General features: G+C 33.2%; 7 protein-coding genes and 1 long non-coding RNA gene across 16 annotated transcripts in view; 4 read left to right on the top strand and 4 right to left on the bottom strand.

Moving 5' to 3' along the window:
* Positions 1-2,679: 2,679 nt before the first annotated feature.
* LOC126873090 (dymeclin) lies at positions 2,680-7,467 on the bottom strand. Of its 3 annotated transcripts, none has more exons than XM_050633603.1 (12): positions 7,312-7,467; positions 6,512-6,815; positions 6,216-6,419; positions 5,853-6,097; positions 5,542-5,761; positions 5,247-5,418; positions 5,034-5,159; positions 4,849-4,962; positions 4,549-4,764; positions 4,293-4,475; positions 4,103-4,219; positions 2,680-3,990 (listed from the first exon to the last, which is right to left on the bottom strand). In XM_050633603.1, the coding sequence occupies exons 2-12, from the start codon at positions 6,796-6,798 to the stop codon at positions 3,820-3,822; spliced, it is 2,055 nt and encodes a 684-aa protein (XP_050489560.1). In that variant the 5' UTR covers positions 6,799-6,815; positions 7,312-7,467; the 3' UTR covers positions 2,680-3,819. The 3 variants fall into 3 exon arrangements, with proteins under 3 accessions (XP_050489560.1, XP_050489558.1, XP_050489559.1); XM_050633601.1 differs by having other exon boundaries at positions 7,091-7,462; XM_050633602.1 differs by having other exon boundaries at positions 5,247-5,422; positions 5,546-5,761; positions 7,091-7,462.
* A 106-nt stretch (positions 7,468-7,573) lies between these two features.
* LOC126873101 (IQ motif-containing protein H-like) lies at positions 7,574-12,768 on the top strand. The gene is made up of 7 exons (XM_050633628.1): positions 7,574-8,048; positions 8,882-9,298; positions 9,468-9,975; positions 10,264-11,434; positions 11,689-11,944; positions 12,122-12,323; positions 12,500-12,768. The coding sequence occupies exons 1-7, from the start codon at positions 7,897-7,899 to the stop codon at positions 12,764-12,766; spliced, it is 2,973 nt and encodes a 990-aa protein (XP_050489585.1). The 5' UTR covers positions 7,574-7,896; the 3' UTR covers positions 12,767-12,768.
* Positions 12,769-13,549: 781 nt separating this feature from the next.
* LOC126873099 (mitochondrial 2-oxoglutarate/malate carrier protein-like) lies at positions 13,550-15,896 on the top strand. The gene is made up of 5 exons (XM_050633625.1): positions 13,550-13,744; positions 13,870-14,003; positions 14,080-14,250; positions 14,674-14,773; positions 14,831-15,896. Exons 1-5 carry the CDS (start codon positions 13,584-13,586, stop codon positions 15,033-15,035), a joined length of 771 nt encoding a protein of 256 aa, XP_050489582.1. The 5' UTR covers positions 13,550-13,583; the 3' UTR covers positions 15,036-15,896.
* LOC126873102 (mitochondrial 2-oxoglutarate/malate carrier protein-like) lies at positions 15,532-16,964 on the bottom strand. The gene is made up of 4 exons (XM_050633629.1): positions 16,636-16,964; positions 16,413-16,549; positions 15,915-16,263; positions 15,532-15,724 (listed from the first exon to the last, which is right to left on the bottom strand). Exons 1-4 carry the CDS (start codon positions 16,848-16,850, stop codon positions 15,532-15,534), a joined length of 894 nt encoding a protein of 297 aa, XP_050489586.1. The 5' UTR covers positions 16,851-16,964.
* LOC126873105 (uncharacterized) lies at positions 16,060-16,634 on the top strand. Its single transcript, XR_007692304.1, has 2 exons — positions 16,060-16,196; positions 16,270-16,634. It is a non-coding gene; the product is annotated as an uncharacterized LOC126873105 (long non-coding RNA).
* Positions 16,965-17,427: 463 nt separating the features above from the next.
* Positions 17,428-19,267, bottom strand: LOC126873367 (trichohyalin-like). The gene is made up of 4 exons (XM_050634155.1): positions 19,006-19,267; positions 18,589-18,926; positions 17,839-18,006; positions 17,428-17,763 (listed from the first exon to the last, which is right to left on the bottom strand). Exons 2-4 carry the CDS (start codon positions 18,877-18,879, stop codon positions 17,632-17,634), a joined length of 591 nt encoding a protein of 196 aa, XP_050490112.1. The 5' UTR covers positions 18,880-18,926; positions 19,006-19,267; the 3' UTR covers positions 17,428-17,631.
* Positions 19,268-22,769: 3,502 nt separating this feature from the next.
* Positions 22,770-27,766, top strand: part of LOC126873465 (tubulin monoglutamylase TTLL4-like) — a 236,845-nt gene continuing 231,848 nt past the window's right edge. For 3 of the 7 annotated variants that reach the window (XM_050634330.1, XM_050634322.1, XM_050634326.1), the window contains exons 1-2: positions 22,770-22,873; positions 24,075-24,132. The gene's annotated coding sequence lies outside the window, so the exon portion shown is untranslated. The other 4 variants (XM_050634328.1, XM_050634323.1, XM_050634325.1 and 1 more) reach the window with 2 other exon arrangements.
* Positions 24,476-27,120, bottom strand: LOC126873466 (enhancer of split m7 protein-like). The gene is made up of 2 exons (XM_050634332.1): positions 26,143-27,120; positions 24,476-25,939 (listed from the first exon to the last, which is right to left on the bottom strand). Exons 1-2 carry the CDS (start codon positions 26,215-26,217, stop codon positions 25,391-25,393), a joined length of 624 nt encoding a protein of 207 aa, XP_050490289.1. The 5' UTR covers positions 26,218-27,120; the 3' UTR covers positions 24,476-25,390.

Below are 27,766 nucleotides of genomic sequence, written 5' to 3'. Positions count from 1 at the left end.
CTTCGGATTTCCTCGCAAATTCCGCGTGAATAGACGAACCATCATGCCTCTCTCTATTCCAAATTTTAAATCTCTCATCTGATTTACAATCTCGGTTCGTAGTTGTCGGAACGCAATTATATTATTCTCAAGGATATCGATCTAAACGCATTTCACTTATGTACGGTGTAATACTGGGGAAAAAATAATTCTATTAGAAAAGAATGAACTTCCTCTCTTTATATGGGATTATACATTCTTTATATACACCAACACACACACGCTTGTCGGATATCATCAGATTTATCGTGAATCATAAAAAAAGAAAAAGAACAAAATTTCGATTGACCGATTCCTTCTTCGATCGCACAACACGCAGCGCCCCACAGACCCTTTCTTGAGTCTTTTACACGGCATAAGTATAAAAAATCTGACAATTGCACAAACGAGTAAAAATGCTGGCTTTTGGAGCATTAGGAGCGCGAGAATTCGAATCGCGGTGCATTCTGTATCGGAAGTCGTTTTCGACCAAGGGTATCCGTCGACGACTGCAGTACAGAAAAGGGAGCATTCTTTTGTTACCCGGTCTAACGAGCCATTTGGAGCAAGATGTAATACGTATGTGTATATCAGGAAGACTCGTTTTTCTCGGCTGCTAGCGAAGAGATTCGTAAGAGAGAACGACACCATTGCAAACCTAACTAGGCGTGTACACGCCTGCTCTAAAGATGTACTTAATTATATTAATTATATTATGGAGAGTAAGGGAAGAAAAAAAGAGAAAAGAAAAGAATGGAACTACGCAAAACAAAAACCAACTAGATGATACTATTATATAATATATATTATACATAAAAATATATCTAAGCTGTTTGCAAATGATGATTTAAGAGATGAAAGGAAAAAGAGAGAAAAGAGAAACGAAAAACCAGAGGGAAGAAGGTATGAATTTGTAATGTACTATTGTATTTTGTAGGCAGCTAGTGTACGTATACATATGCACATGTATCCGTGTATGTATGTTTACGTATATAAATATACATACTCTTCGACATTTACACGTACCGTTCGCCTAAATAGTCTGCAGAATATTTTCAATTCAACATCGGTCCAAGGTGAAACAATTCAGGAGTATACTGTTCGCGATTGTATGAATCAAGTGTGACACTTTAAAAAGCCCGCGAATTTTTGTGTTCCTGAATAGCGAAACGCTTGATCCGAATTTGTTAGAGCACTTGGGCGCACGGCAGATAACACACGCTCTCGCCTCTAATTCGTATACAAACGTAAGTACTGTATACTCTCGATGGAAGAAGAAGGAAAAAAGGCCACAGAAATTGCGTGCATAGGTACGTGTCTGTCACGTAATTGAAACACTTCAACGTTCAATAAAATACAGAGAAGGATAAAAAGAGTAAAAGTAATACCAATCCTACGGTAACGTTGTAATGAATTAAATAATCAACTATACCGACTATATAGCTAGGCCGTAAGGGACGACACGTTACGGACCGACTAAATTCCCTCCCGTCGCAGATTGATTGTGTGTTAACTAATAAGGATAAGTAACGATATAGTACCGTTAAGGAATTTAATTATTAATACTGATACTATATGTACGCTAAGCACAGTTTCAAAGTCATTAAGTGACGTGAAGTACAGCTAAGGCGAGAAAGGATTGTAACACAAGTCTTAATTTAAACATGTGACACACTGAGTTACTCGGCGCGTCTGCACGCGACGCACAGAAACGTCAAATTACCTTGTTATCCTGCAACTGAAAATCGTTCGACAAGAGAAATATTAGCAATAGTATTGTACACAGAGAAACATACACATCTGCATACATATGTATGTACACGTCATATACATTTACACTACATGCATACATACACACACACGCGCACACACACACGCACACACAGAGTACATACAGAATACACACGCGCGGCCGCATATACACGCTGCACAGGCTAGGAAAATGAAATACTATCTATAACGACATATTATAAATAATATTAAGACGTCAACTGTATTTGTTTAATAAAGATGTACATTCGAAAAGTGGAGGGACTAACTTTACAGCCGATAGGATGTATTGGAATTTAGATATGTTGTATATTTGCTTTAATAGTGTATATTAATTTTATTTCTTACATATTTTTATACTACTATGCTACAAATTTCATTAGACTTTATTTTGTTTTACAAAATCAAGGAACGAAGCTTTCAATGTAAAGTTATACATGTTGCAAAGTAATAATGATTGAAACCGACGATTAAAATCTATGTATAAAATACTCGAAGAATTTAATGTATTTTAATATGTCCTATAGGCTGAAAAATAGTTGATATTGATTTTTCCCTTCTTAATTTGTAGCGGATAAGAATGTTCATTTAATAGTATTTAGTAAATTGTCTTTTGTTACATACGTTTAGTTTAAATAGGTTTATATACACAAAAGTTAAAAAATCCACTTTTATATACATATCAAAAATCTTTACCTATTAAAGAAAATTAATCAAAATTAGTTTGTTAAATATAATTTGATATATGAACCCGTGACTATTTAAAAATCATTTGAGGAATACTTCTACTATATTCTTTGGGTTATTATAATTCATTTATTGAGTTTGATATTTACAAAACATCTTTATTTTGTATCATTTAAATCAAACATTTGATAAAATAAAAACATACTCTTTATAAATATCAGAATTCTTTATTTTAGTATATGTATATATATATATTAAATTAAAATCATTTTCAACATTAACAGCGTCGATTGTATATGTATACAAATGCTGTTACACTATGCCATTTTTTTTAATTTTCATTAAATAATTAACACAATATCTTGTTCCATGCTTTTACTACATATCATATATTCACAATTAAATACGATAAACAAAATGTAAATAAACTTTTTCGCGTCTATATAAATAATGGCGTACAACGAAATTTTTGCATGCCTTAAAAATCACATTATGTAATACTATCAAATCCTAGTTTTGAAATAATTCTATAATGTAATATTTGGAGCTATTTGAAAAAAATGATGTTTTTTATCATTTTTTAAAAGCGGAGGTAATAACCAATTTACAGAAAATTTTCTCTTATCATTATCATTTTCATTATGGAAAATTTTATTAATATGTCGAAAATACTTTTTAGCATGAATTCATCTGGAAACTCCAATATTTATTTATATTCTTTTGTGAATATTATAAAATTTTTATATTTAAGTTTCACTCTTACCCATGGTGTGAATTTATGCTGCTCCAGTTGAATATTTAAATATTTTTATTTATCGATGATATTTGATTCAAGCGATAATGCAGCTTTTCTAAAATGATAGATTGTAACACCAGTCTTAACAATGCATAGTTTTATGAAATTAAAGCCAATTTCATTACTGCACGATGAATGAATTAACTAGTATTATTTATAAATCATATCTTATTAATTAGGCTTATGCACATTAAAAAAAACATAAAAATATTCCACGGTTTCATGTTATTTTAATTAAATTTCATTAGATTTAACTAATGTCCATTTCGAACACAGCACTGTTATTTTGGAAAATGAAATATTAATATAATTAAGTGAAATAGTGACTAAGGCAAGAGATAAATACCAACAAACTGATTTCAGACGTAAAATGAGTATGTATTATGTTAGTCTCTATCCGTCTGTTATGATTACCTTTACAATAAACAATATATATTGTTTTTCTCGTATCAAATGGGTGTCTCATGAAGAAATAATACTTCCAATATTTTTTACTCCATTTGTATTGCATCATGTATTTACTGCAAACAGCAGTTTTTATCTCAGTATCAGCAAACGATAATCGTGGTTTGTTCACCAGTATGGGGTGAAAATAATTTTATATTTTCTGCATTCCAATGTAACAGTGCACTTTGACACACGACATTCCATACATAAGGAATAAAGAACTCTTCTGGTTGTTCCTCTTCTACATACTTAAATTTTAGTTCTGGAAATTTCTATATAATGCATAGACAAGTTAAATAATGCAATTGAGTAAAAACAACGTATATAATAGAAAATATATAAATATATAATATATAAATATAAATATAAAAAGATAAAACATACCCTTAAACGGTCACGTGGCCATTCACTAGTACCTTGCTGGATCGTAGTTAATACCTGAGTCACGCCAAGTTGTGACTGATCTTTTTGTTCCAATTTATAAGAAAAGAAATTTATGACCTGACGGATAAAGTACAGTTATTTAATTTAAGAATTATAATATATATTTCTTATGTCTTATACTGGAACTTACAGAATCTATATTTTGCACAATGTCTTGAAATGCTGAATGCATCCTAAATGGTTGAAAAATATCTTTTTTATACAAAAGAGTGTATATTAAGTTCGGATTATGTGCGAGTCTATGAGTTAAACAACTATTTATGATCTCTAGTACCATTCGCAAAACTTCTTCAAGTATTGTTAAGTCTTGAATCTGAAATGAAGTACGTTTAATATATACATTATTTAGCATAAATTATTTATTACAAATAACTGTAGGATCTTACCAAATCTGTATTTGCTGTTGTTCCATTAATTGTGATAGTAGTACTATCAGAAGAAATAGAAGGTTGCGTGCGTATTTTTGCTTCTAATCTAGCATGTTTCTTTGCAAGAGTTTCAAACAAACTTAGCAATCTTTGACTAACATAAGGATGTAAAGATGTGAACTGTGCTGACATATTTGCTAAAGCTGCTAAACAATTTGTGTGAAGATATTTATCCTGTAAAATATTAAAAATATATTATTACTTAACATTGTATTAATTTTCTATTATATTTATATTTGCTTTTGTACATGTCTTTACCCTCATTTTGAACATATTATATTGTATAGTTCTTATGACAACAAGAATTAAAAGACCTCCTAATGATATTTCACTTATTGATCTTTCTGTATACCAACTCACGCCCTTAAGCATCTAAAAATTGATAATTATTATTAATTATTTATGATTTCATGTACTTTTGCATAGTTTTTTGAAATACTTACTATTTCATGTATCCTCTTGTTAAATGTTTCGTCTTCACTTAAAATTAGAAGGATAATAAGAGACATATAAATATGATGAGATGTATTGTTTGGAGCATGATATAATATCTGAAGTATTGGTATTACCTATACAAATATGTTAGTTAGAAATTCCATAATATATTTCAAGTTTATGACACCTTTAAGTTAATAAATTAATAAGTTTATATTTACCAATAGCTGTATATCTGGTCTTCTCATGATGTCTTGTTTTATACTTGCATTCCTATGTAGCAACATGTATAATAATAATGTAACTTCATCTGTATTTGGTATCTTACATATAGCATTATACAATTTATTTAAATTAAACCTAAATGCGCCTTTTGCTTGCATTGTGGAATAGCTTTCTAAAAAATATATATAATTACGTCAGAATCAATTAGTAATAGAATATTGACATTTATCAATGACAGATTTTTTGTATCATTTAATATCTGAAAATTAATGTAGAAGTTCATTAAATTACTAGCCTTGCATATCAACAAATGTAAAAAGGGCATTCCTGTAAGGGTTTTCAGTTGCAGTACAGTGATTTGTTAATACCAATAGGAGTAATAAAGATTGACTAGCAAGAGGTGTTTCTGTGTCGCGTTTTCGTTCTTCTTCTTCAGAAGTACCATTACTTGTAACTTGTACATTTTTTAAGCTACTACCCATGCCCATTGTAATTACATTCCATAATCCAGCTGAAATGTTCGATGTAAATATATTAATATTTGTTTTCGGCGAAAGAAGTATTCTATTCTAATACATAATGTATCGTATTATTAAACATACCAGCTATACTAAAAACAATACTTCCTCCTGGCTGTTGTGTAAGTAAACCAGGAGGAGCATGTTCTTGCTGCACAAAATTATGCAATAAAGTACACACCATTGCTGGTGCATGTTCACTAGAATGTGAATGCATTGCTATTCTGTAGATGCAGCTGTATTCAGCTGCAGTTTGTGAAAACAATTGTACAGAAAGTAATACAAGTAAACAATTTATAGCTTCTAGATGAACCACATATGTGAACTCACTGTAAAAATGTTGTATACAGAATATAATTTAATATAAATAATTTAATATAATATAAGTAATGAGGACATAATGTTAAATTAGTGGAATAGGGCAATATAGAAATATAATCTACTCACCACAGTGGTACATCTGTTACAATATCAATTAATGCTTCAAAAAGATCTTTTAATCTGTAAGATGAATTTGATTGTGTCGGCACTGGTAACTGTGGTGCTTCTATATGTTTTATCATTTCTTCTTCACCCACTGTTTCAATTAAATATTTCAATATACATCTCAATGCAAACAATGCATTATATGTTTGCCATGCTGATATGATTCTATAAAATATAATCAAGTATAACATGGGTAATAAAGTAATAAATTATTTATACAATTCTAGTTATGAAATACGATAATGAAAATACCATACTTTTGATTCTGCATTGATGCCAGTAAATTAGTAGCACGCATAAGAGCAACTTGTATCAGACTACCAAAATTGCCAGTACTTAAATTGTTAACGAGTAATTGCTGGCATGAGGAGTCCAATCGAGAATCTAATTCTATTTGGTCATTCCTTGTAACAGGTGGTTTCATGTTGTAAGACAGAAATGTGTTCCAAAATGGATCATTTGGAAGAATACTTTTTTTTCCACAAAACTTTTCTAAATAAACATTTTTAGATAGATCATCGTACCGACTTGGTGTTGTACCCATTGCCTTGCCTTAAATTGCTAAAAATAAAACACATATTTAATTTTCTCTACAATCATAGATTTAATAGATTAATGTAACATATTTATTTATGAGATATTTTTTATTTTTATTTTAACATATCAGCAATCTGTTTTTAATAATTTCATATTATAGGTTAAATCTACTATATTTCTTGACAGATTGTATATAACTATAGTAAAGCTAACTCATAGAGAGCATCAAATCACACCAATAAAAGAAAACAAATTACAGAACAATTTCAGTCACATGAAAACACCGTATAACAACATACTTTGACAATCCACTGTCATAGAAATTGGAAAATTCAATAATAATTTCTAAATATGGGGTTTTGCTTCATATATTATCGCCTTTATGCTCCTACGTGTTTTCCGTGTCGAAATTAACATTAAATATATTTTTTGCAACACGTTTCCAGTCAATATGAATGCAATGAGTAATACGGAGAAATATAACCTCTTTACATGTCAACCGAGTACTTTACAAACATACATATAGATAAATCATCTTAGTTCAAATAAGCGCCATCTTCGTTATTCATTAAATATCATGTTCAATTAGTTAAAATAATAATGACTTATAATTCATTTAATTTTATCGCGTAAAATTGTAATCAAAAAATAAGAACACTAAAGTATGTATATGTACTGTATATAACACATGGAAACAGGTTCCACATCATTAAGATGACGTATCAATATGCCGTAGCCTTAACCATGATTACAACGATAATCGACTATTTGAATATATTTTACTCGTCCTGACGTATTTACAACAATTATATTAATGTTTATTTTGTAAATACACACAATTTATTTTGACACAAAAAAATACGATACATTATTATATAATTTTAACATTAAATGGAATTACTATAAAATAAAGAAGACTATTAAAAAAAAGTAGACGTATTAGATTGAACAGGAAGTCATAATTGATACAGTTTCAATAACAAGTAAATTTTCATAAATTTTGTACATACATAAATTACGATATTTACGTTTTCTTTAATGATTATTTTCAGAGTGGAATTTTGTCCACATTCCAACTTTATATTCTCACGATAAAATTGCCAAAATGAATCGCCATCATAAATTATTACAAACCGAAGAAATATATACAGAACTTATAGATTCAATAAAATCTGCTGTCAAAGGAATACAAGAGCAAGTTACTCCTATTAAACAATTTCTTGGCGATCGCAGAAAAGAAATCATTGAACTTAGCAGGTTGGTTCGTAATTTTTTAAATTTTAAATTAAGAATAATTTTTATTTTAAACAGAATTTAATCTGATGTCTGAAATAAATCGAAACGTAAAATAGTGACTTTTAATTATCTTTTAATTTATTTTATTCTTCTTTTATACAGGGTGTCTCGACTAACTTGATCGAATATAACTAACTCGAATAACTTCTAAACTATGCGTTGTATGAAAACATTTTTCGTTCAAAAGGTTAAAGATTTATTTCGTGTTGTATCAAGTTGGAGATTCGAAGGTTTCCGTATGACGCGGTGTTTACTTGGCAATCATTTATTAACCTAGGACAGTACGATAACGAATAGAAATAGACGACCGCGATAAGGTAAAATCTATAGTATTGATAAACGTAATCATATAAACACCGCTGTTTCACGGAAATATTTGATGGTATTGTATCGTTAACTTGATATTGCACAAAATAAATTTTCGGCAAATAAAGCGAAATTATTCGTTAACTATTAGATTTAAAATATAAGTACACGGCGCAAAGTACTTCTCCGAACCATGCAACTTTTGTATAAAAAATTTGTTTATACAACGCGTACTTTGTAAGTTATCCCAGATGATCGAGTTAGCTGAGACACCTTGTATACATATAATAATATAAAAGACATAAAATTATAAATTCAAGAAAAACAAATAAACGCAAACACTAGAATACTTTTATTCATAATACGGATATTGTTTTAATTTTTCAATAGAAATATAATACTTTCATTTACAAGTATAATAGTATAATACTATTATATTTTTATTATTTCTTAATTATATTATATTTGCCTTTCATTTTTGCAAGTAGAACGGAAAAATGGATGGACGATTCTTTAGAATTTGTACAACTGTTCTACGAGAATACTTTCAAGGAACTCATAAGTATTGAACGAATATGCGAGGAATGTCTCGTACGTCTGAACACTAATTTATTAACAGCAATAAAAGGTCGTGCGCAACCACCGTCTTATTTATCTCCGAAAGAGATGAGGAAAGTTTATAAAATGTGTCGTGATGCATTCAACGAAACGAAGGAGAACGAATTATCCTGTCTCTGCACTTGGGAGAATAAACCTACATGGGATCTCGATGATACTCAAGATATCCTAATTAAACCAAAAGAAATGGCACTAACCGAATTCGACGAATATGACTTGAAGTTTATTCAAGAAATCGTTTATCTTCGAACGCGTATGTTCTCCTTACCAAAGAAACGAATCGACGTGTAGGTAAATTTTATAACCTAACAATGTTAGTATTGATATTTCAGTGATTAGAAATATTTTAATCTTGATTCATTCATTTCGTTAACGAGGACAAGTAGATCTAACAGTTCTGATTGATACCTTACACACGTTTTTATAATTCGTAATGTAGTTTAACATTTTTTTTAGGAAAAGCGGTCACGATATTATTCGCGACACTGTCAATGGTAAACAACGGGCAAGTATTCGGTTATCGTTGAAGACTGCAGACTTCCTTCAACTTCTTAAGCAGAGAGAAGTTCAGCGGGGGTTCTCTTACGAAAATGAATTATCAAAGTTGAAGAGTTTAACATTCGTCGATGGAAAGTTCAAGACTAACGACACTTGGTTAAAGATTTTAGACGTTCAGGGAGTTCTGTACGGATCGTTGTGGCATTTAGCGCTTCGCCCGCAAATTGAGAAAATTCTAACGAAACGTTTGGTACCGATATTACGTTTAAATCCACGCGCCACTTTTGATTTTTTTGCGAAGATTACGAACTTTGCAAGTTTCGTACTATCGAGAACGGACTTAATAACTCTGTTGAAACATGAGAAAGATGCTATTTGGTTGAAGAGCTGGAAAAATCAGTTCATGGCGATAGACGGGAAACACGTTGCTGCGACAGTGATACAAGCTTTTTGGCGTGGTTATTGGGTAAATATTATTTTTTTACTAATAATAAATTTATATATGAAGCGCTGAGGATCATGATCGTATAAGCTAATCTCTTTTATTTTTCATAAAGTAGCCCTCTGCGTTTATTATCATAAACGTCTCGAGACAAGGAATAAAGTTATAACTTAATCAATCATGTCTCTAATAGGATAATATTCAAAATGCGTAGAAGGGAAATTTTTATTACGAGGGAAATTATTATCGAAAGGAATGTATTTCTAAAATAATTATAAACGAGATACTCATATAGAAACCTATTTTACATAGTTACGCAGAAAGAAATGGCTCTCAGAGTGTCTTTACATAGCCGCGAGTCTCATGTGGTTCTTTTGGATCTCGTTAAAAGCAAAAAAAGAAATGCACCGTCGTTACCTCAGGAAAATGCTGGTCTCCTTGCAAACTACTCGAGACCTTACTCTAAAATTAAGCAACGAATTCGACTCTATAACCAGGCAGCCTCATGTAGTCTTACATCTACCATCCATCGGACATCCTAGACACTTACGTCAAGTATTCAATGCCAAGATGTTCACCATTTACCAGAACATTACGATCCTACGAATTTGTTTCGTACGCAATCCAAACGCTGAGGTGATCTATATTCTCCCCGTGAAGCCTACCGAAGATCTATTAACGATGTACAGCGATTTCATCGAGTCGATATCACCCGACGAAGGCGTTGCGAAACGAATTACTTTCATCGCTCTCTCACAAGCAGATTGTTTTAAGAATCTCCCTTTAAACGTCTCCAGGATCCTCCACTGTTCTCAAGAATCTCTAAACGAGATTGAGAAGAAAATCGCTGGCAAATCGGCTTATTTCTTGCCTTATATTGTCGACGAGTGCGACATGAGATTGGCAGGTACTCTCAATGTTCCTCTACTGAGTCCCGATATGGAAATGCAACGAAAATTTCTAAACGCTTCTAACATGTCTGAAATGATCAACAGCTTTGGCCTTTCGCAGCCACCGTATAAGAGTAACATAACGGATTATGAAACACTCTGTTCGTCGTTGTCCGAGTTAATGGTGCTTCATACTGAAATTAGTATGTGGTTGATCAAGTTGAATTACGGTACGACTAGTAAACAGAGTGGAATTTTTCTAATTAATCATATTAGCGTACCATTTATGCCGATGTTGAGACGGGAACGAGAGAAACACGGCGATTATTGGATGGAGCAGCCAAGCTTGAGGGCTGAATTTCTTCAGAAAATGAGGGAACATATACCGAAAATCATACCAAATGTGATTCGGTTGTCGAAGATGTATAGTACTTGGGCGATGTTCTACGCTCATATGCAGAAATTTGGGTGTTTGCTGCAGGCTGTTCCGCCGGAAAAGAATCCTAAGACGATTATGGTTTCTTTCTTTGTTCCTGGGAAAGCGACTAAAAAGAAACCGAAGTGGTTGGGGACTGCGGATAAGATAAATTTAGGTATTATATTTGACTTCAAACTTTAGAAAAATATATCAAAACTTTTTATTTCATCATTTGGTTATATAAGTGTTTATAAAACTGTACTGAAAGCTATTTTGGCGGGGAATCTTTTATTATTATATTTACGATAGGAGCAGGTAACGAAGGGATGCTAATCAAATTTTCCAACTTAATACCAGAATTTCTCATTTTTATGCGCTGTTCTATTAAAAATCTATTTGTAATTTGTAAATTACGTATCTCAATGACAGAAGCCACACATTCGACGACTATTTACATGTTACCTCAAACTTCTTTGGATATCGATAAGATAAAACCGACGGTGAATAAATTCGCTAGAGGTATGCAAGATAAGGGATATTTTGGTTACTTAGCCGTCGATTGCTATTGTTATTTGCGTAAGCAAGAGGAGATTCTGATGGTATTGTTATTGAACGTATTCCCTTATTACTCTTACTGCCAAAATTACATCGATTGGATGGAATTCGCGATCGGAGGACGCTATAAGTAAGTGAATTTAATTATGAAGTACTTTTAATTTTAATTTAAGCATGAAGAAAGTAAATTTAAGGATGAAATATAGTAATGATACGTATATGTGTGATATTTTTTTAATTGTAAAATATTCTTTCGAAAGAAGAAAAATGAAATTGTTAAAAATTATCTTTTCATATGCATAAACAGTGATCGGGATGATGAATTTACGATCGATACTTCAATAGTCCCAGATGTGGAGAAAAGGAAATCACCTTTCTTATATATGGAAAAGCCACCTCAATGGAATAACACTGCAGAAAGATACGCGATCGCAATTACTCAATTGCATCACAGTAAATTTCCAGCTTACCGATGGCCAACCCTTAAAAATCTGTTCGAAGAATGTGACGTATGTTTGCTCATTATCTTCTGAAAGTGAAACACTATTCGTATCTATTAATATAATTTATTCGAGTAAAATTTATGTAATATTTCATATTATAAAATATGAAACTCTTACAAAATCGTACAAGCTGGATCATTGTCGAGGTAACTTCAGCCAATTGCGATTTATTTTATTTGCAGATTGCATATGATAGAAAAAAACGTCAAGGATCTAGTATAATATTACACGATGGTGAAATTCGAAATTTCGGCAAGATGGTTGCTGTTAGTCCTTCTATGACCGCTACGTTAACAATGATGCATAAAAATCTGACGAAATTGCATCGAATTCTGAAGAAATCGAAGACGAAGTCAGAAACGAATTTACCAACCCTCATTGATTTCTTTTTAAAACTCTCTCTTGACTATAGGAATTTGGCTACTGACAAGTGTTTGTCACATTCTTAAATCATCACATGTAGTTGTCCGTCAATTTTATTATCCTTCGTACCGGTAATATATAATACAATAACTTTCTAACGCGATATTTTATAATTTTCTATTATATATCTGCATGTTTCTAAAATCAAACTTGCGTTTATATCTGCTAAATAATTCGTAGATGGTAGATAATTGTCATCTTATCGATCGCATTGTAATATTTAAATTCTCATTAATTGCATCGTGCTTAACTCGAGTGAAATGCGAAAGTATTGGTTTTCAATTTTGAAATGTTGCCATATTCAGAAGCTATAATATAAAAATTAAATATATCAATGTAGAATTAAATATCACGTGTTAAGTTTTAATGCAGTTTAATGCATTATTTTCTCTAACTTCATGAATTCTCTGTTGGACTATGATCCAATGTTATTCTTAGTTAAACAAGACCAAACGATACCTCCTTATGTCAACTTCATTATTGGTGGAGTGTCAGGGTAAAATATCAGTATATATTTCTTTTCTATTTAAAAATTTCCAAAATCTGAACCTAATTAATTTCGCAAATTTATTTTATTTCAAACATAAACATTCTGATTGAAAATTAATTTTATTTTGCATGTATTTCATAAACTTTTGAAACCAGGAATTAACCTAGGAATTTATTTAAATTTGAAGAAGTTTAGAGAAAAATCTCAGAAATTGCTCGTCGCGTTTAAAAATTGTCTCTTATCTTATCTTTACGTAATATTATGTGAAAGACAATGTTTCTACGACAACTACGTGATTATATAGATGTATTGGCCAAACATGTACACATCCTTTGGATGCAACTAAGATACGAATGCAAATTTTAAGAAGTTCTTTGAGAGATACGATATACAGAACTTACCAAAAACATGGAGTACGTGGATTCTATGTCGGTTGGACTCCGGCTATACTTCGACAATTAACATACACTACGACAAGACTTGGTGTATATAACACACTCTATGATTTGATCTCGTAAGAATACTTTCTTCTAAATTTAATTAAATAGTATGTATCTATCAAGAACTTTACCTAAATGTTAGCGTCAATTTGACTTAACATTGAAATAGTATGAGCAGAAGTTAATAACGTGTGTTCAGATCATACGTTGGTCGTTTAAATTATCCTACGATGGTCACCATTGGAATGTTCTCTGGTATTTGTGGTGCGTTAGTTGGAACGCCGGCCGATTTAATTTATGTTCGTATGGTAGGTGATGCGCAATTACCACCTGGTGAGCATAAATTTTAACTATCTTTTATTCTTATATTAGTTAATTTAGACATATAAATCAAAGGATAAATTTTCAGAGAAGCGGCGGAATTACAGACACGTTTTCCACGGGCTGTCGGACATTTGGAAAACAGAGGGTGTTCAGGGATTATGGAGAGGAGCTCTACCAACTATGACCAGAGCAATGATCGTGAATGGAGCGCAGTTAGGCACCTATAGTAGAGTGAAAATAATGTGGAAAGACACAGGTGTATACAGGAACTTTAATAATCAACCCATTAAGGACCAAGCAGTGAAAAAGCATGAAGATTACAGGGAAGAACATAAATTAAATTTCATAGCTTTTATACAGAAGTAGTTTTAAAATTCAACATGTTGACAATCAAGTCCATGGTACCAAAATTATATTTTAATTTGGTTGTGTTTTTATATTCTTCAGGATTTTCAAAATATTCCCCGTTATAATATTAGAATATTGTAATAATTGTATCTTTTTGATTTTCAAGATCGACAGTGCTAAGATAGTTATCAACCAACAATTCTAAAACTATTCCACTATAAAGATTTCATCGTGCTTTTCCCCTGTAATTTTCATTTCATACATGATTATGAAGCGGATAGATTGCAGCTATATTAACAACTACTTTAATCATATATGGTATGAACAATAGGTTTATTCGAAGAAGGCATATTATTGTCATTCTGTTCAGCGATGATATCTGGATTCGTGATGTCTGTGTTGTCAGTGCCTGTGGATGTAGCTAAAACTAGGTAATTGCCAGAAGATTACTAAATTAATATATTTTTATCCACAATTATTTCTCAAAGAATACAAACTTGGACTTTACCGTCGAAACCACCCGGGATCATCGCTGCGATCGCTACCATAGCAAGAACCGAAGGAGTAACATCGATGTGGCGTGGATTTCTACCATACTACAGCAGAGCAGCTCCCAATGCTGTAATTACCATGGTGACACTTGATAAGTTAAGACAAATATATCGTATACTCTTTCTACAACCCATTGAGTGATATTTTTATAAAAGTTTCTTGCAAACAACAACAACAATAATAAAATCTTACACGATTTTATTTTATGTATTCGTCATTTTTTTTATAATAAATATTTGATTACGTTATCATTTACAATGCAGAGAAAAAACGATATATTCATGCAAATTGAATTCTTTCCTAGCAATATGCAGACTAATATTGCGAGCTTGAAGGTGACACTATATTAGCTTAAAATATTGCGGTGCATGCAAGAAAATACACTCTAGCGTTATTTTTAAAAGTTTGTCTTATTACTAGAGAATTGTAAATAAGTAACTAAATGAATATAATCGTTTATTCATAAATATATCAATCTTGTCGTACATGCCACTTGAATATTCGTATACAATAAAAGATTCATATACAATTAATGCTCGTATACAATACAATGCGGTACAATACAGTACGCAATATAATATGTATACACATATATAAGAAAGCAGACATTAAAATATTTTCTGTACTTGCTATATATCTATGTTGCGTATCGTCTATACATTTTTGCAATTTGTTCATTAATGATAAACGTTAGTACTGTGTGTGGCCCTACTCTACAATATGTAGGCCAGAAACCTTTCCAAAGTGCCTTTACACCTTCGGTTTTCGCTATCGACAATAACATTGTGATCATACCAGGTGGCTTTTCCACACCTTTCAAGTTTTGCAGTCTGAAAATTTACAGTCACAGAAATTCCTTTTAACTTGAAAATTGTTACTTTCTTTGGAACTATTTTATTATAATCGAAATAGGAACGCTTGCATTAAGATTGTTCTCGAGATTGTTAAAATTTCTGCTAGGAACGCTATTAAGAAAATTAATATAGTGAATATGAAAAGATCAATATCTAATTATTTTACCTTGTTTTAGTTATATCAAATGGCATAGAGTTGAAGGTAGTAAGGAATCCAGATAACATTGACGCAGAGAAATGCAGACCAACACCCTCCGGTATATTCACTGTGGAATAAAACGTGTTTGATACTTCTATCGATATAAATTCTTCCGATATAGATAATATTTGAAGCAGATAAGTACATTTCGTGGATATTAAAAATTTTGCTTGACTGTAAGTTGCAAGTTGTGATACATTGACAACCACCGCTCGTCCCATCGTTGCTACACTGCCTCTCCAAAGAGTGGTGATTCCTTCTTCTCGAGAAATTCTTGCAAACGCGTTGAACACGTTTTTGTAATTCCTTCGTTGCTCTGCAGGAAATTGCATATATACAACATCAAGATCGATAAAAGGAAAACTCGTTTTACATCAATGATATAAGGAAGAACAAAAGGGGAAAAATTGTTAAAAAAATAATATCGTATATCACGCAACTATAGAATGAAACGATGATAATAACCTTTCGGTAATCTGCCATCGGCCGTCATTCTTACGAGGGCGACTTCTGCTGGTGTACCAACAAAGGCTCCAATAGCTCCTGCTGTAGCTGCCATCAGTGACATTACACCAAAATTTGGTTTGCCCACGTACTTTTCTCTGAAAATATTGCTCATAATCAAAGACATGTAAAAATAGAAAGAAAACATAGTTACCCGGTCGCAAATAAATTATTTTCCACTCACTTCCAATATTCATGTAATTGATTGTATATACCAAGTCTTACAGTGGTGTAAGTCGCTTGTCGTACAAGACCAGCGCTAAGCCCGGAATAAAATTTCAAAATGCCCTCATTTTTGTATATGGAGGCGACGACCTTACCGACAGAAGTTTTCTCCTTTTGTATCTGAATTCGATTCTTTATTACATCCATAGGATGAACTACACATGTCGCCGCCATTCTAGCAAATTTTCATAATAGCGGTAATAAGATTACATAAGACTATTATATAAAATAACTTTTAATACATGATTATCAGATAAGAAAATAACAAATATTAGTCAGAAAATTTATACTTATGATCTAAGTTTGTGACGTAAGAAATTAGATAAAATGTCGATAAAGAGGAATTGAATATTTGAAATTATACTAACATACCCCGAAAGGCCAGCATTTATGAAAGTAAATACTGGGGGTAAAGGCTCCTTCTTCTTTTCTTGCGGCTCTTTATCAGACATTTTCAACGTCCTTTCGATTTTCGTCTTATATTTCTCAAAAATATGTTGTCAGAATTCTTGAAGATCGTCGAAAAACTTGTAAACGTTGTGAAAATATATTTATATCGCATTAACCTAACATTTAACGTTAGAGTAACATGTACGATAATTTATCGCAAACGTGGGCCAGCGTCACTATAACAATATGACATTCGATTCCAACAGTTAAAAGTTAAAAGACGAACTGTACAGGGCGTAAGAAAAGTATCTGATTTGATGGGCATTTATTAAATAAATATACCACAAACTTGATCTTAACATTAAAATTCATCATGACTATATTTCTTAATTATATACAAAATAAACGAATAATTAGATATGAATTTCGAAAGGGAAAGTTTAAATTTTCACACCAACAATTCTACAGCGATTTCAAACAGTTTGAACAGACGCAAAATTAAGTATTAGAATTCTTGTTATATTGGTAAAACAGTGACAATTAACTTTTTTTCTATTTTTTGTCGTTACAAATAACGGATCTTATCTTCGGCGACAAATTTTTGGCATTTGCGGACCCTTTGTTTTCTTCCAGGTTTCTCAACGATTGTTTCTTCTCTCTTTTCGGGTTGTATTAAACCCATCTCTCGTTTACAGTCCTATCAGTAAAAATATCATAGTCAATTTGAAATTTAAACATTTCGTACTAGTTATTAAGAAATAATTTTACATACCTGTACAACCTTAAGGATTGGATAAAGTGGCCTCACGCCTTTAGATTCATTTATAACTTCCTCCGCATAGTCAAGAACCTTCTGATTCTCTTTCTCGATAATTTTTGTCACGTCTGCAGCTTTTTCCTCCGCTATTCTCTCCTTTATTCTCTCCGCTATTTTTTCATTCTAAAAATGTATCAAGCATCGTTCAAATTAATGAAACCTGCCGATAAAAAATCATAGATAGCGGAGAAAACCAGTGAACTCTAGGTTCAAGTAAACGGAGTTCTACAGTGATCTGAAGGAACTTGCGAAAAATAGATCGTAGACAGAAATCATTTGTCTAGAAAGTGAAGTTACTAGATCGGTAAAATAATTGGCGGGACAGTTAGCTACGCTCGTTAAGGCTCAGAACTGAAGACGACACGTCGCGAGTTCGAAACCTCAGCATGATGGAATAATCCAAAAAGAGGATTGCAAAACCAAAACATTCTCTTAAAAGTAATATACTACAGGCAAGTGGCCAGCCAGCCCCTCCCTTGCGTGTGTGTTGGTGTACTTTCTGGGAGTGTGCTCGGTTAAAAAGGTGCTTGGTGTTATTAAACACACAGGAGCCCGACGATCAACTCGCGCACTGGCTAACTGTTCCGTCTGGGGAGGTTTTAGTCGGTAGGAGCTCGACACTACTTTGCTGTTACACGATTATTAGAACAGCGGAATGTCCATGAGGATTTCTCCACGTACAAAAAAAAAAAAAAAAACACTTACGATGTACTTTTTTATTTCGTTCCCGTATTCCATCTTTTTATCCCAATTTTTCTTTCGTTCCTCGTCTCTGTATTTTTCGTCGGACTCGGCCCTCTTAAATCTTTGAATCGTCTCCCACGTTTTCAAATCTCTTTCCTCTTGAAGTTGCTTTGACTTCGTAGCCAACACCTCCAGTCGAAAACGTTGCACTTCCTGTCGCATTTGATCCTCATGCTGTTTCCGTGCTTTTTGTTTTTCTTGATATCGTTCCTCTTGCTCCTCCTGAGCTTTTTTCAATAGTTGTTCCTCCATATCTACCTTTCTTCTTATCGACTTCAAAACCACGCCGTACTTCTCAGCTGTTGAAATAATCAATCGTTTAATCGTATAAATAATAAAATATACGTGTAAATTGTAATGAAATTGAAATGCAATTACCTATTAGTTGAGATTTCTGTTCTCTTTCTTCCTCTTCCTTGTGTTTCACTGCTTTGTGAAGCTTTTGTATTCGCGTTTTAGCATTCCGATAAATTTCGTTTGCACGATCCTCGAATTCTTCTTCGTGTTTAAGCTCCAGATCGAATTGTTTCTTTTCCTCTATCGCGTCTTTAAAAAATTGCTTTAATTTTTGTTTCTTGTTTTGCAACTACGAACACATTTATATCGCATATACATTACGAAAAATAATTACCAAAGTAATATCGTGTTAGATTATAAATATATATAAATATAAGTCTTCTTTTTTAGCTATTAATTATTAAACATAAACATATAAGGAATATTACATATTAATTATTAAAGACTGACTTGTTGCGCTTCAAATTCTTTAATATCTTGCAAGTATTTTTCCATATTTGTTTGATCTTGTTTACCAGCTTCGAATACCTCTCTCTCCCTCGCTGCTTCGGCATTCTTAGTTTCTTCGATTCTAACGACGTCGGGAAATTAAGTTATTCAAATAAAGAAAATGTTTTCTACCACGTATGTAAAATGTTGTAAAATTTTACTGTTTCTTTAATTCGAAGGCATAATGCTTTCTTTTCTCCAACTGCTTTTCTGTTTTATGTTTCATTTCCTCTTCGTATTTTGCTAAATCCTCTTTCATTGAATTCACGTAGGCTATTTCTTCCTCTTTATCTGCGTTTTTAAGAGTTTCCCGAAATTTTAGTTGAGCATCCAATTCTCTATAACACTAACGAAATCATAATTAACAATTCCATATCCAAATATATTTCTCTGACGAGAAAATAAAAATAAAAAGGCAACTGGATTAAAATTGAAATTTTTGTGCTACATTTTTTACTCTTTAAATACCTCAGAAACGAGAAGACCTTGATTAATTCGTCTACACATTGGTTTCCTGTAAAGAATAAACCTTTTCGCTTGTTTTATTATTTCTTCTCTCTCTGCTGCCTTCTTTTCAGCAGCTTCTTTTACGAATCTTTCCCTTTCTTCCTCTTCTCGCTTTTCTCTAGCTAAACGTTCTTCTCTTCTTCTACTCTTGATATTCTGTCACGACAGGAAACTATCTTTATAAAATCTTGAAGCCATTCTTTATATAATTTGATAATTTGATACTCGATCGATGATATTAAAAGAAATAATTTATTTGACAAAGATAATATATATATTACTCTAGAATAAGTATCTAATGGAAAAGATACCTCTTTAGTAGATGTTATTTTTTCTTCCTCCTTCTGTTCCTCCTTTTCGATTTCATTTAATTTTACATCTTTTGTTTTCTGTTTCTCCGCGAATAAAGCAGGTTGATTAATTGAATTTGGCGAACTTTTTGGAGTTATTGTCTCTACAGTACTTTTTGATATCTAACAGTGTGAGTAAATTATCTTGTTACTCGAAGAATTAAATCGTGCTGTTTAGTTGAACGAAAAACTAAGAAGAAAAAATAGACTGATAATAGGAAAATCACATACCTTAACACTTTTCATTGGTTTCACTTTATTCCGGTAACACACAGTAGGTGTAGCAGCTTGAACTATTTGATTTTGAACCATAATCGTGATTTCTTTAATATAATGTTTGTATTATTGCATAGTAATATAAATAAAACGACAAATGAATGAGATTGACGTAAGTTGCGCGGTTTCTTTCTTCACTGATATTGCGGATAACTTTAAACGGCGCAATCGTTGTCTTGGAAACTAAATTAGAACCAATCGATAGGATTTGTGGATAGATAAAGTTAATAAAAGTCACATAATATCTTTCGTTATAGATGCAATTCTGAGTGGAAAATATTTGAATGTTTCAAGTTAATAAAGTGGAACATTTGATTACATTGAAATTATACAATAAGCATAAGAACAATAATAAATTCAATAGATATAATTGTATTTCCCTGCTAGTAAAATATTTGATATACAAGAATTACATTTTTACAGATTTTTATGTTCAAAAGTTTAACATTTCATTATTATTTGCTTAAAATAATGAAAAATAGTAATCCAATAGCCTATAGATTTGTGTTTTATTATATCTATTAGGAATTAGAAGATAATACTCCTTTTACATTAGAGTGATTTTACTTAAACTTAAACGTACACATATATGTATCAAAATTTATGTTTCAAATTGGCTTTGTAATTTAAAACTGCTATATCGATTGTTACGTCGGTAATGTAGTATATCATGAACTAAGAACTGTAACGCACTCTAGTTTTCGAAAATGCATACGAATATGTATATGCACATGCAGTTATGTCGCTTGTTGATGATTTGTGTCAACGAACTTTTCGAGTTTATAAAGCAAATTATTGGGAACATTGAGAAAATAATTAACAATACCTGTTATTAATATAATCATTTGCTGCTATTGACGTCGAAGTAAGTAGATTATGATATACAAGTACATAAATATACATATTTGTTTATATGTTTTTTAAACTTCATTTACTAGGTTATGCATATCGTGTTTATATACAAACATTACTTTCTCGCATTTATTAATTATTCTTAATTATACTTAATATTACAGATTAGATATAAGGTGGATTAATATTTGTTCTTGATGATTAGCTTCTAATATATCTCTTAAAGTTAGTTTTTCTGTTCGATCATTTAAACCTAATATCATTTAAACTCACTATCTCTATGATTGGAAGAGTAAATAAAATTATATCAATTATCAAAATTGTATTTACATTATATGTAATAATTATATAAATAACAATAGTCGTGTTTCTTCTGAGTATATTTTTATTGTTGCATTTCAAATATGTAACGGAAACGTTCAATTGGCGCCAAAGCAGGAACGATATATGTACTTATCGATATGCATTCTGCTTGCGATTCTCGAAGTAAAGCGGTTAGTATAGTTCAGAGTAGTGAGCACTTTACGTTTATGACATATCATGCGTATTTCTGTGAAAAAAATTAAGACGTTTATTCATATTCATTGATTACTCAAATTATTATTGTGTATAATTTGATATATCGATTTACATAAAAACAAGAAAAAGAACAATATCATGGGTATGCGTTTATTTTGCGTTTAAAACGGGTCTCGAAATTTCTCATTTTACTCATTGCCACTAAGATTCGTTTTGGCTATTTGTAATTTGATTATTATTGATTATCATAGTATATTTCCTATACTTTTTTACAAATCTTGCAATTTCCAAGGTATAGACGTAAATTTAATATAATTTTGTTAATAATAATATTCACGGGAATATTCATTTTTCAATAAAATCGAAGTAACATTTGCTGAACATTCTTACACAATGTATGGATTAATTGTTTATTTCAGGGTACCATGCACATTTTCATTTTAACTATTTGTTAATTAATAAATAATTAATTAATAATGAAATAATAGTCTAATTTTTTATTAGATTATTGTTAATATATTTTACGTATTTTGTATTTTGCATAAAAAAGACATTCAAAAACTTTACAATCATCTATATTTCGACGAAGTTATTTTACATAATATCTCACTTGAAATACATACATACAAATCCCGTTATAAATCGATTGATGTCATTTGTGCATCGGTAATAGTGGAAACGATACAGAAACCATAATCGTCCATTATATACTGAATAAAATATTAAACACCATTTTCTTCGCTTCTTTACGTATTCATTAATTTTCTTTATATTTTTCACAAATTTAATAACCAATTAAATTCCAATTCAAATAATCAGATTTTATTTGACTAATGCTCAAACATTTTGTGTCTCAAGAGTTTGAAGGAACTGCCGCAAGATGGCCGCGGAGCGTGGTCGTGCACTTGTAATGACAACACGTGCTACAGCTGAGTGGCGGTCTCCTTCTCGGAAAAGTGAGTATAATCGTGTTTTAAGAGTGTTTGCCGTTTTCCTGTGCTTACCTGCCTTTTATCCATTGTTGTATCTGTCTCGTGCTCCGAATCGTGCCTCTAAGTTCCTCGGAATATGAATATACCCTGGAAATATTCCCTCATTTACTCGATGCTCGCACATGTGTGGACAATGATACTTCAATAAATTGCAGATCGGTAAATTATCTTAATAGAGAATAATATTTATTAATAACAGACAGTAATAATAAATGACGTACGAACGCTTGTGGGAGAACGATAGTGGTTAAGAATATAGATATTTTCGGTTAAGGTACCGCTTGAAATGGATCGTACTTTCCTTCCTTCACTAACCTAACCCTTTACACACATGTACATTTCGAAGCATCATTAAGTAACACACTATAACACGTAAAGTGTGTTTCAATACGGATATTATGGTAGATCGAAAAACATTATTTTAGTGCTGTATTTTAGTTGGTGATTAATATTAAATGTCTAGTGAATATATTCATCGAAAATTGTTAACTTAGAGCTGGAACCATTTGTTCGTATCGATTGTGATTTATGTGTCGATCGTGCGTATCGGAGCAGTGTGACATTGTTACATTTGATTAAACAGAGTGTACTGACTGTTTTTCTTTTGTTGTTCAATGATAACTATTTGCTATATTTATGCTATATCTGTATTTGAAGAAAGTTAATTCTGTGGTGGACTTATTATTATTATTATTAATTCTGTTTATATATGTAAAAGCATTGTGTCAAGAAATGGTCAAATATACAGTTTATTTTTTGAAAAATATCGTATGTTAATGTCTTATATAAATAATAAAGTGGATTGCGAAAGATTTATATAAGATAATTATAGATTATGATAATGATAGATAATATACGATTGGAACACGTATCGCATTACGCAATTTTGAAGTAATATTAACTTATCCAAAATATCGTAATATGTTTATGATAATTATTAAGGGTTCTCAAACTGTTGAGAATCACCTTTGCAATTCCAATTCGTTTAAACTGGGATTGCTATTTAAGAGAAATGAGCACTGTAAATTTAAGAATATTAGCTAAGAGTATATTACTATAGAAATAATATTTTTAGCAATATACGCGTATTGTAATATATTGTTGTCAACGTTCTAGCACGAAGAATTTGCTATATTTATAATCTTAAGGAACTACGTGATTTCAGGTGAAGGCGAGTGGCGGGAAAGTAATGTTTTACTTTGACATCAGAGAGGGCTGTTAGAGTGAGTACACTATGAAGTTTCTCAATTCTTCATTGTTTTAGTTCTATTTATCGTAATGTTTGATTCATTCGCATGACTGAATCTCAGTAGTATATTAATGTATGTATATTAACCAAAAATTATATTTTCTATAATATTGAGTAATATTAAAATTTATGCAGTGGCTTCCGCATTAACAGCAGACGATATATTAATTAAAGTTAGCAATCAATAATTAATTGTTTTGTTCGATCGAAAAAAAAGTACTACATCTAAAGATGCAAAGCTGCGTGTAAGAGTTTAATTACAGCAGAAGAATAATTAATTGGTGAGGGAGAATAGGAAGAATTAATAAGTATGAAACTTTTCAATGAAATATATATTTATTAAAGATCTAGAATTTTCTTACATCTAGAGTAAATATCACAGGTACACGTTTCTCTATCACAAGATTCTCTACTCAGCTATTTTCTTGTGTTGATAAGTAATAATTATCGATGAGAATCAAAATCTCCAAATGCTTGTCAAACACAAAAATTAATACAGCAGGCTGAGTTAACACACACATAACAACGTTTTTAGCGCGAGAATGAATCTTTCTCAAGTCGATGTATACGCGAAATTGTGACGTAATCGACGCGAGGAAACATATATATATAATCGACATGTCGAGTTGCACGACTGTTCTCGCGCCAAAATGGACAAAATAAAAATATTCTCGATAAAAGTATGAAATAAACAATAGAAAATTCTAACTGTCAAGTAAATTAAAGCTCTAGCCGCTAACGCGGGCACGTCATTACGTTTCAATTAGTAAACATACAAAATTTATCCGTAAGACGATATTACAAAAAGGAAGATATTTCGATGATCCTCCTTCTCGTCTCACTCCAAAGTGTCTTGAGCAAATAGAAAGTCTTAAGTCTATTCCTTTTCTTCGTCTTCGTCTCCTCGATCCTCGTTCCTTCAGGAATCTGTATTTGCACATATTACGGGAAATGATATTTCCCCGTCGTTAATTTTAGAAGAAAAGGATTCCACGAAGAGGAGCCGAAGTTTCCACTCCGTCACGACTTGCATCGAAGGCGCGCGAATTATTCGCTCAAATCACAGACAAAATTGCAATACCGATAATGGTTCTTCGCATAATGGACTCCTCTTAAGATTCAGCCACGGTAATTTCGCTTCTCCGTGAGCGAGGGTCCGATTGCTTTCCATCGAGAACTCGGTTAACCGAGTCTACGATGGCTTTGCCCGTTGAGATCGTTCGTCCTCTTGTTTACCACGGTCTCCAGATCGGCTCGTTGGGTTTGGCAACCTGCAGAAGACCTTGATGATTCTGCGAGATGCCTTCGATGTCGATTCTAACTGGAGACGGTTGGCTGGAAGCCGGAGTGAGGGGCATCGAGTATTCGTCGGAGCTGAGCTCGCTGCTCGAAGACGGGGAAGATTGCGGCGCGGCCACGTGTATCGTTAGGGGGCCAGTTTTGTCCATGGAATTCAGCTTGTGACCCAAGTGGGTCATCAATTTGGTCCCCAAGGCAACGTCGACGCCCGGAGTGGCGGCCAGGCAACGGCTAACCTCGTTGGCACAATGCGTATACCCGGCTCTGAATCGATCCGCGTCGATCACCGGATTCGCCGAAAGACGCTGTTGTCTTTGAAGCTTGTGAAGATGACGTACAGTCAATTCCAGAATGTCGGCTTTTTCCAACTTGGCCACGTTCTCGCCGTCGCCAGCCAACGCTGTGACCATCAGGTCCTTCAGCTCGTCCAAGCACCGGTTGATTCTTGCTCGGCGTTTGCGTTCCAGCATAGGTTTCATCACCTGTAAATCGAAAGGAACGAACCATTATAGACGATCGTTTGAAAAGGCGAATCTTTTAATTCGAATTGCAGGAATTATTCGTTTGGCTTGCAGTTACTCGACTCTAGTTTAACTGTATTCTAGTTCCAATGATATTCCAATAGAATAGAAAATCTATTTGAGTAGATAGAACAGGCGTTGGACGAAAACCTAAGGACGCTTACCTTTCTGTATTGATAAGTCCTGGAGATCGGTTGCTCCTGTCCATCAACCATCATAATCTGCTCGTGCATCTGCATGATTAATCCTTTCGTCGGGGGGTTGCTTCACACACCGATTAACTAACGTCGCACTGATTACGATTCGCTTATCGCGATATCACACTTCTTGTCCAACTAATTATTATCTCTGATGTCACACAACGAGTTTTTCAGCAAATGATTATTCGGTCGATTCTACGGGAAAGGTATCGAAAAACTGGTATCTCCGACGCGTCTCCCGTTCGAACTTCGTGAACGATCACAGTGACTGTGGTGGCTGGTCGGGCGAGGCTGTAGTTTATATAGTCAAGGACCCATCGGCAGGGTGGGGCGAGGGGCTGCTGTCAGGGTCCCTAGTGGGGGACAGGCCTTCCGTGGGAACGGTCCGTAGAGGTTGGTTCCCAAGCAAGCACACCACCTGTAAGCGGCAGCTGCCAGACACGCGCCCACACCAAGCCATCGTCACCGTTTCTTTGTCCTCGTTGCACCTACCGTTCGAGCCCGTATTTCCTACCTCTTCTGATACTCCTTGGGTAGTCGTGCCACGGTATGCACGGCTTAACGTTCTCTTCTCTTTCTCTCCTAACTCTTTTCGGCTTGCTGTTTCACGAACGTGCGCTCATACGGAAGGACCCAGTATCCACGTCCTCTTCGTCTCTGCCGCAAGAGTAAACTATACAGCAAAAGAGAAAAAGAGAAAGAGAGCGAGACCCCTTCTCGTTCCACCTAGTCTTCCTCCTTTTTCCATTCTAGTGCCCCGAGGAGGGTATACAACTCGTGCTACGTCTTCTTATCGTAATCTCATCCTCGTCGTACCTTCTCACCGGTCGATAGTTTTATCCTCGTCGAAGAGGAGCAGCCTGGAGGAGCGTGCTGGGCACAAGTCCGGCGTCCTCCCGATCGCAATCCCACTAGTTACACGTTACTGAATCACGGTACGTGCGTCTATGCTACCAAGTCACCGCGAAATCATAGCACCGTAGCCGGTCGCGCTCGCGCTCATCGTTTCCTCTCCGCCAATTGATCAATCATTTTCTGCTGCGTATTAACTCCGGTGTCGCGTGAGAGACACGCCGCGGATGCGAACACAAACGTTGCGCGATAAAACTCAGCGTTATGAAAAGGATGTGATGAATCGTTTATTACGAATGTCGCGTGGGCGTAGCACAGAGTCTTCGTTGGCCGCCGACCGTATTACCGAATGCGACAATTAGCGCGGTCGTCTAGGCCTTCTTTAAGACGTATACCTTAACGTCTGATCGTTCTTCGAGGCGTACTTTTACAGATACCATGATTATTTAGGTTCTTTTTGTCTCCGGAAGCGGTCGAACATTTACCTTCTAATTTTTTCGATGAGAATTTAACGTATCTTGTTCGTCTTGTTGAAAATATGGTTTTAGATGGCTGATGATTTAATTTTGAATTTGTCTAAGAGAATCGTAATCGGTCGAATAATTTATGTTCGACGGTACTCTTATATTACGGTTTCTTCGTTGCTGAAAGAAGCTTACGATGTCATGTTTAATTTATATTCACTTATTTAGGAAACCGTAACCGTATTTTTCCTCGTGCAATCATTATTCGAAGA

This window comes from Bombus huntii, chromosome 14 (assembly GCF_024542735.1).
Source record: "Bombus huntii isolate Logan2020A chromosome 14, iyBomHunt1.1, whole genome shotgun sequence".
NCBI classification, from domain to species: domain Eukaryota; kingdom Metazoa; phylum Arthropoda; class Insecta; order Hymenoptera; family Apidae; genus Bombus; species Bombus huntii.
This window is presented reverse-complemented; position numbering and strand designations above follow the sequence as displayed.

Coding starts and splice junctions, on each gene's coding strand:
- LOC126873090 (XM_050633603.1), bottom strand. CDS start 6,798: ATGGGTACAACACCAAGTCGGTACGATGATCTATCTAAAAATGTTTAT. Junction 5,762..5,852: donor TATTGTTTTTAGTATAGCTG/GTATGTTTAATA, acceptor CGAACATTTCAG/CTGGATTATGGAATGTAATT. Junction 4,476..4,548: donor CAACAGCAAATACAGATTTG/GTAAGATCCTAC, acceptor ACTTCATTTCAG/ATTCAAGACTTAACAATACT.
- LOC126873101 (XM_050633628.1), top strand. CDS start 7,897: ATGAATCGCCATCATAAATTATTACAAACCGAAGAAATATATACAGAA. Junction 9,976..10,263: donor CTTTTTGGCGTGGTTATTGG/GTAAATATTATT, acceptor TATTTTACATAG/TTACGCAGAAAGAAATGGCT. Junction 12,324..12,499: donor ATCTGTTCGAAGAATGTGAC/GTATGTTTGCTC, acceptor TTTTATTTGCAG/ATTGCATATGATAGAAAAAA.
- LOC126873099 (XM_050633625.1), top strand. CDS start 13,584: ATGCAAATTTTAAGAAGTTCTTTGAGAGATACGATATACAGAACTTAC. Junction 14,004..14,079: donor TGATGCGCAATTACCACCTG/GTGAGCATAAAT, acceptor ATAAATTTTCAG/AGAAGCGGCGGAATTACAGA. Junction 14,251..14,673: donor AATAATGTGGAAAGACACAG/GTGTATACAGGA, acceptor TATGAACAATAG/GTTTATTCGAAGAAGGCATA.
- LOC126873102 (XM_050633629.1), bottom strand. CDS start 16,850: ATGGCGGCGACATGTGTAGTTCATCCTATGGATGTAATAAAGAATCGA. Junction 16,264..16,412: donor CGATGGCAGATTACCGAAAG/GTTATTATCATC, acceptor AATTTCCTGCAG/AGCAACGAAGGAATTACAAA. Junction 15,725..15,914: donor TTTGATATAACTAAAACAAG/GTAAAATAATTA, acceptor GTAAATTTTCAG/ACTGCAAAACTTGAAAGGTG.
- LOC126873367 (XM_050634155.1), bottom strand. CDS start 18,879: ATGGAGGAACAACTATTGAAAAAAGCTCAGGAGGAGCAAGAGGAACGA. Junction 18,007..18,588: donor ACGAAATAAAAAAGTACATC/GTAAGTGTTTTT, acceptor ATACATTTTTAG/AATGAAAAAATAGCGGAGAG. Junction 17,764..17,838: donor CAATCCTTAAGGTTGTACAG/GTATGTAAAATT, acceptor TTTTACTGATAG/GACTGTAAACGAGAGATGGG.
- LOC126873466 (XM_050634332.1), bottom strand. CDS start 26,217: ATGCAGATGCACGAGCAGATTATGATGGTTGATGGACAGGAGCAACCG. Junction 25,940..26,142: donor GGACTTATCAATACAGAAAG/GTAAGCGTCCTT, acceptor TTCGATTTACAG/GTGATGAAACCTATGCTGGA.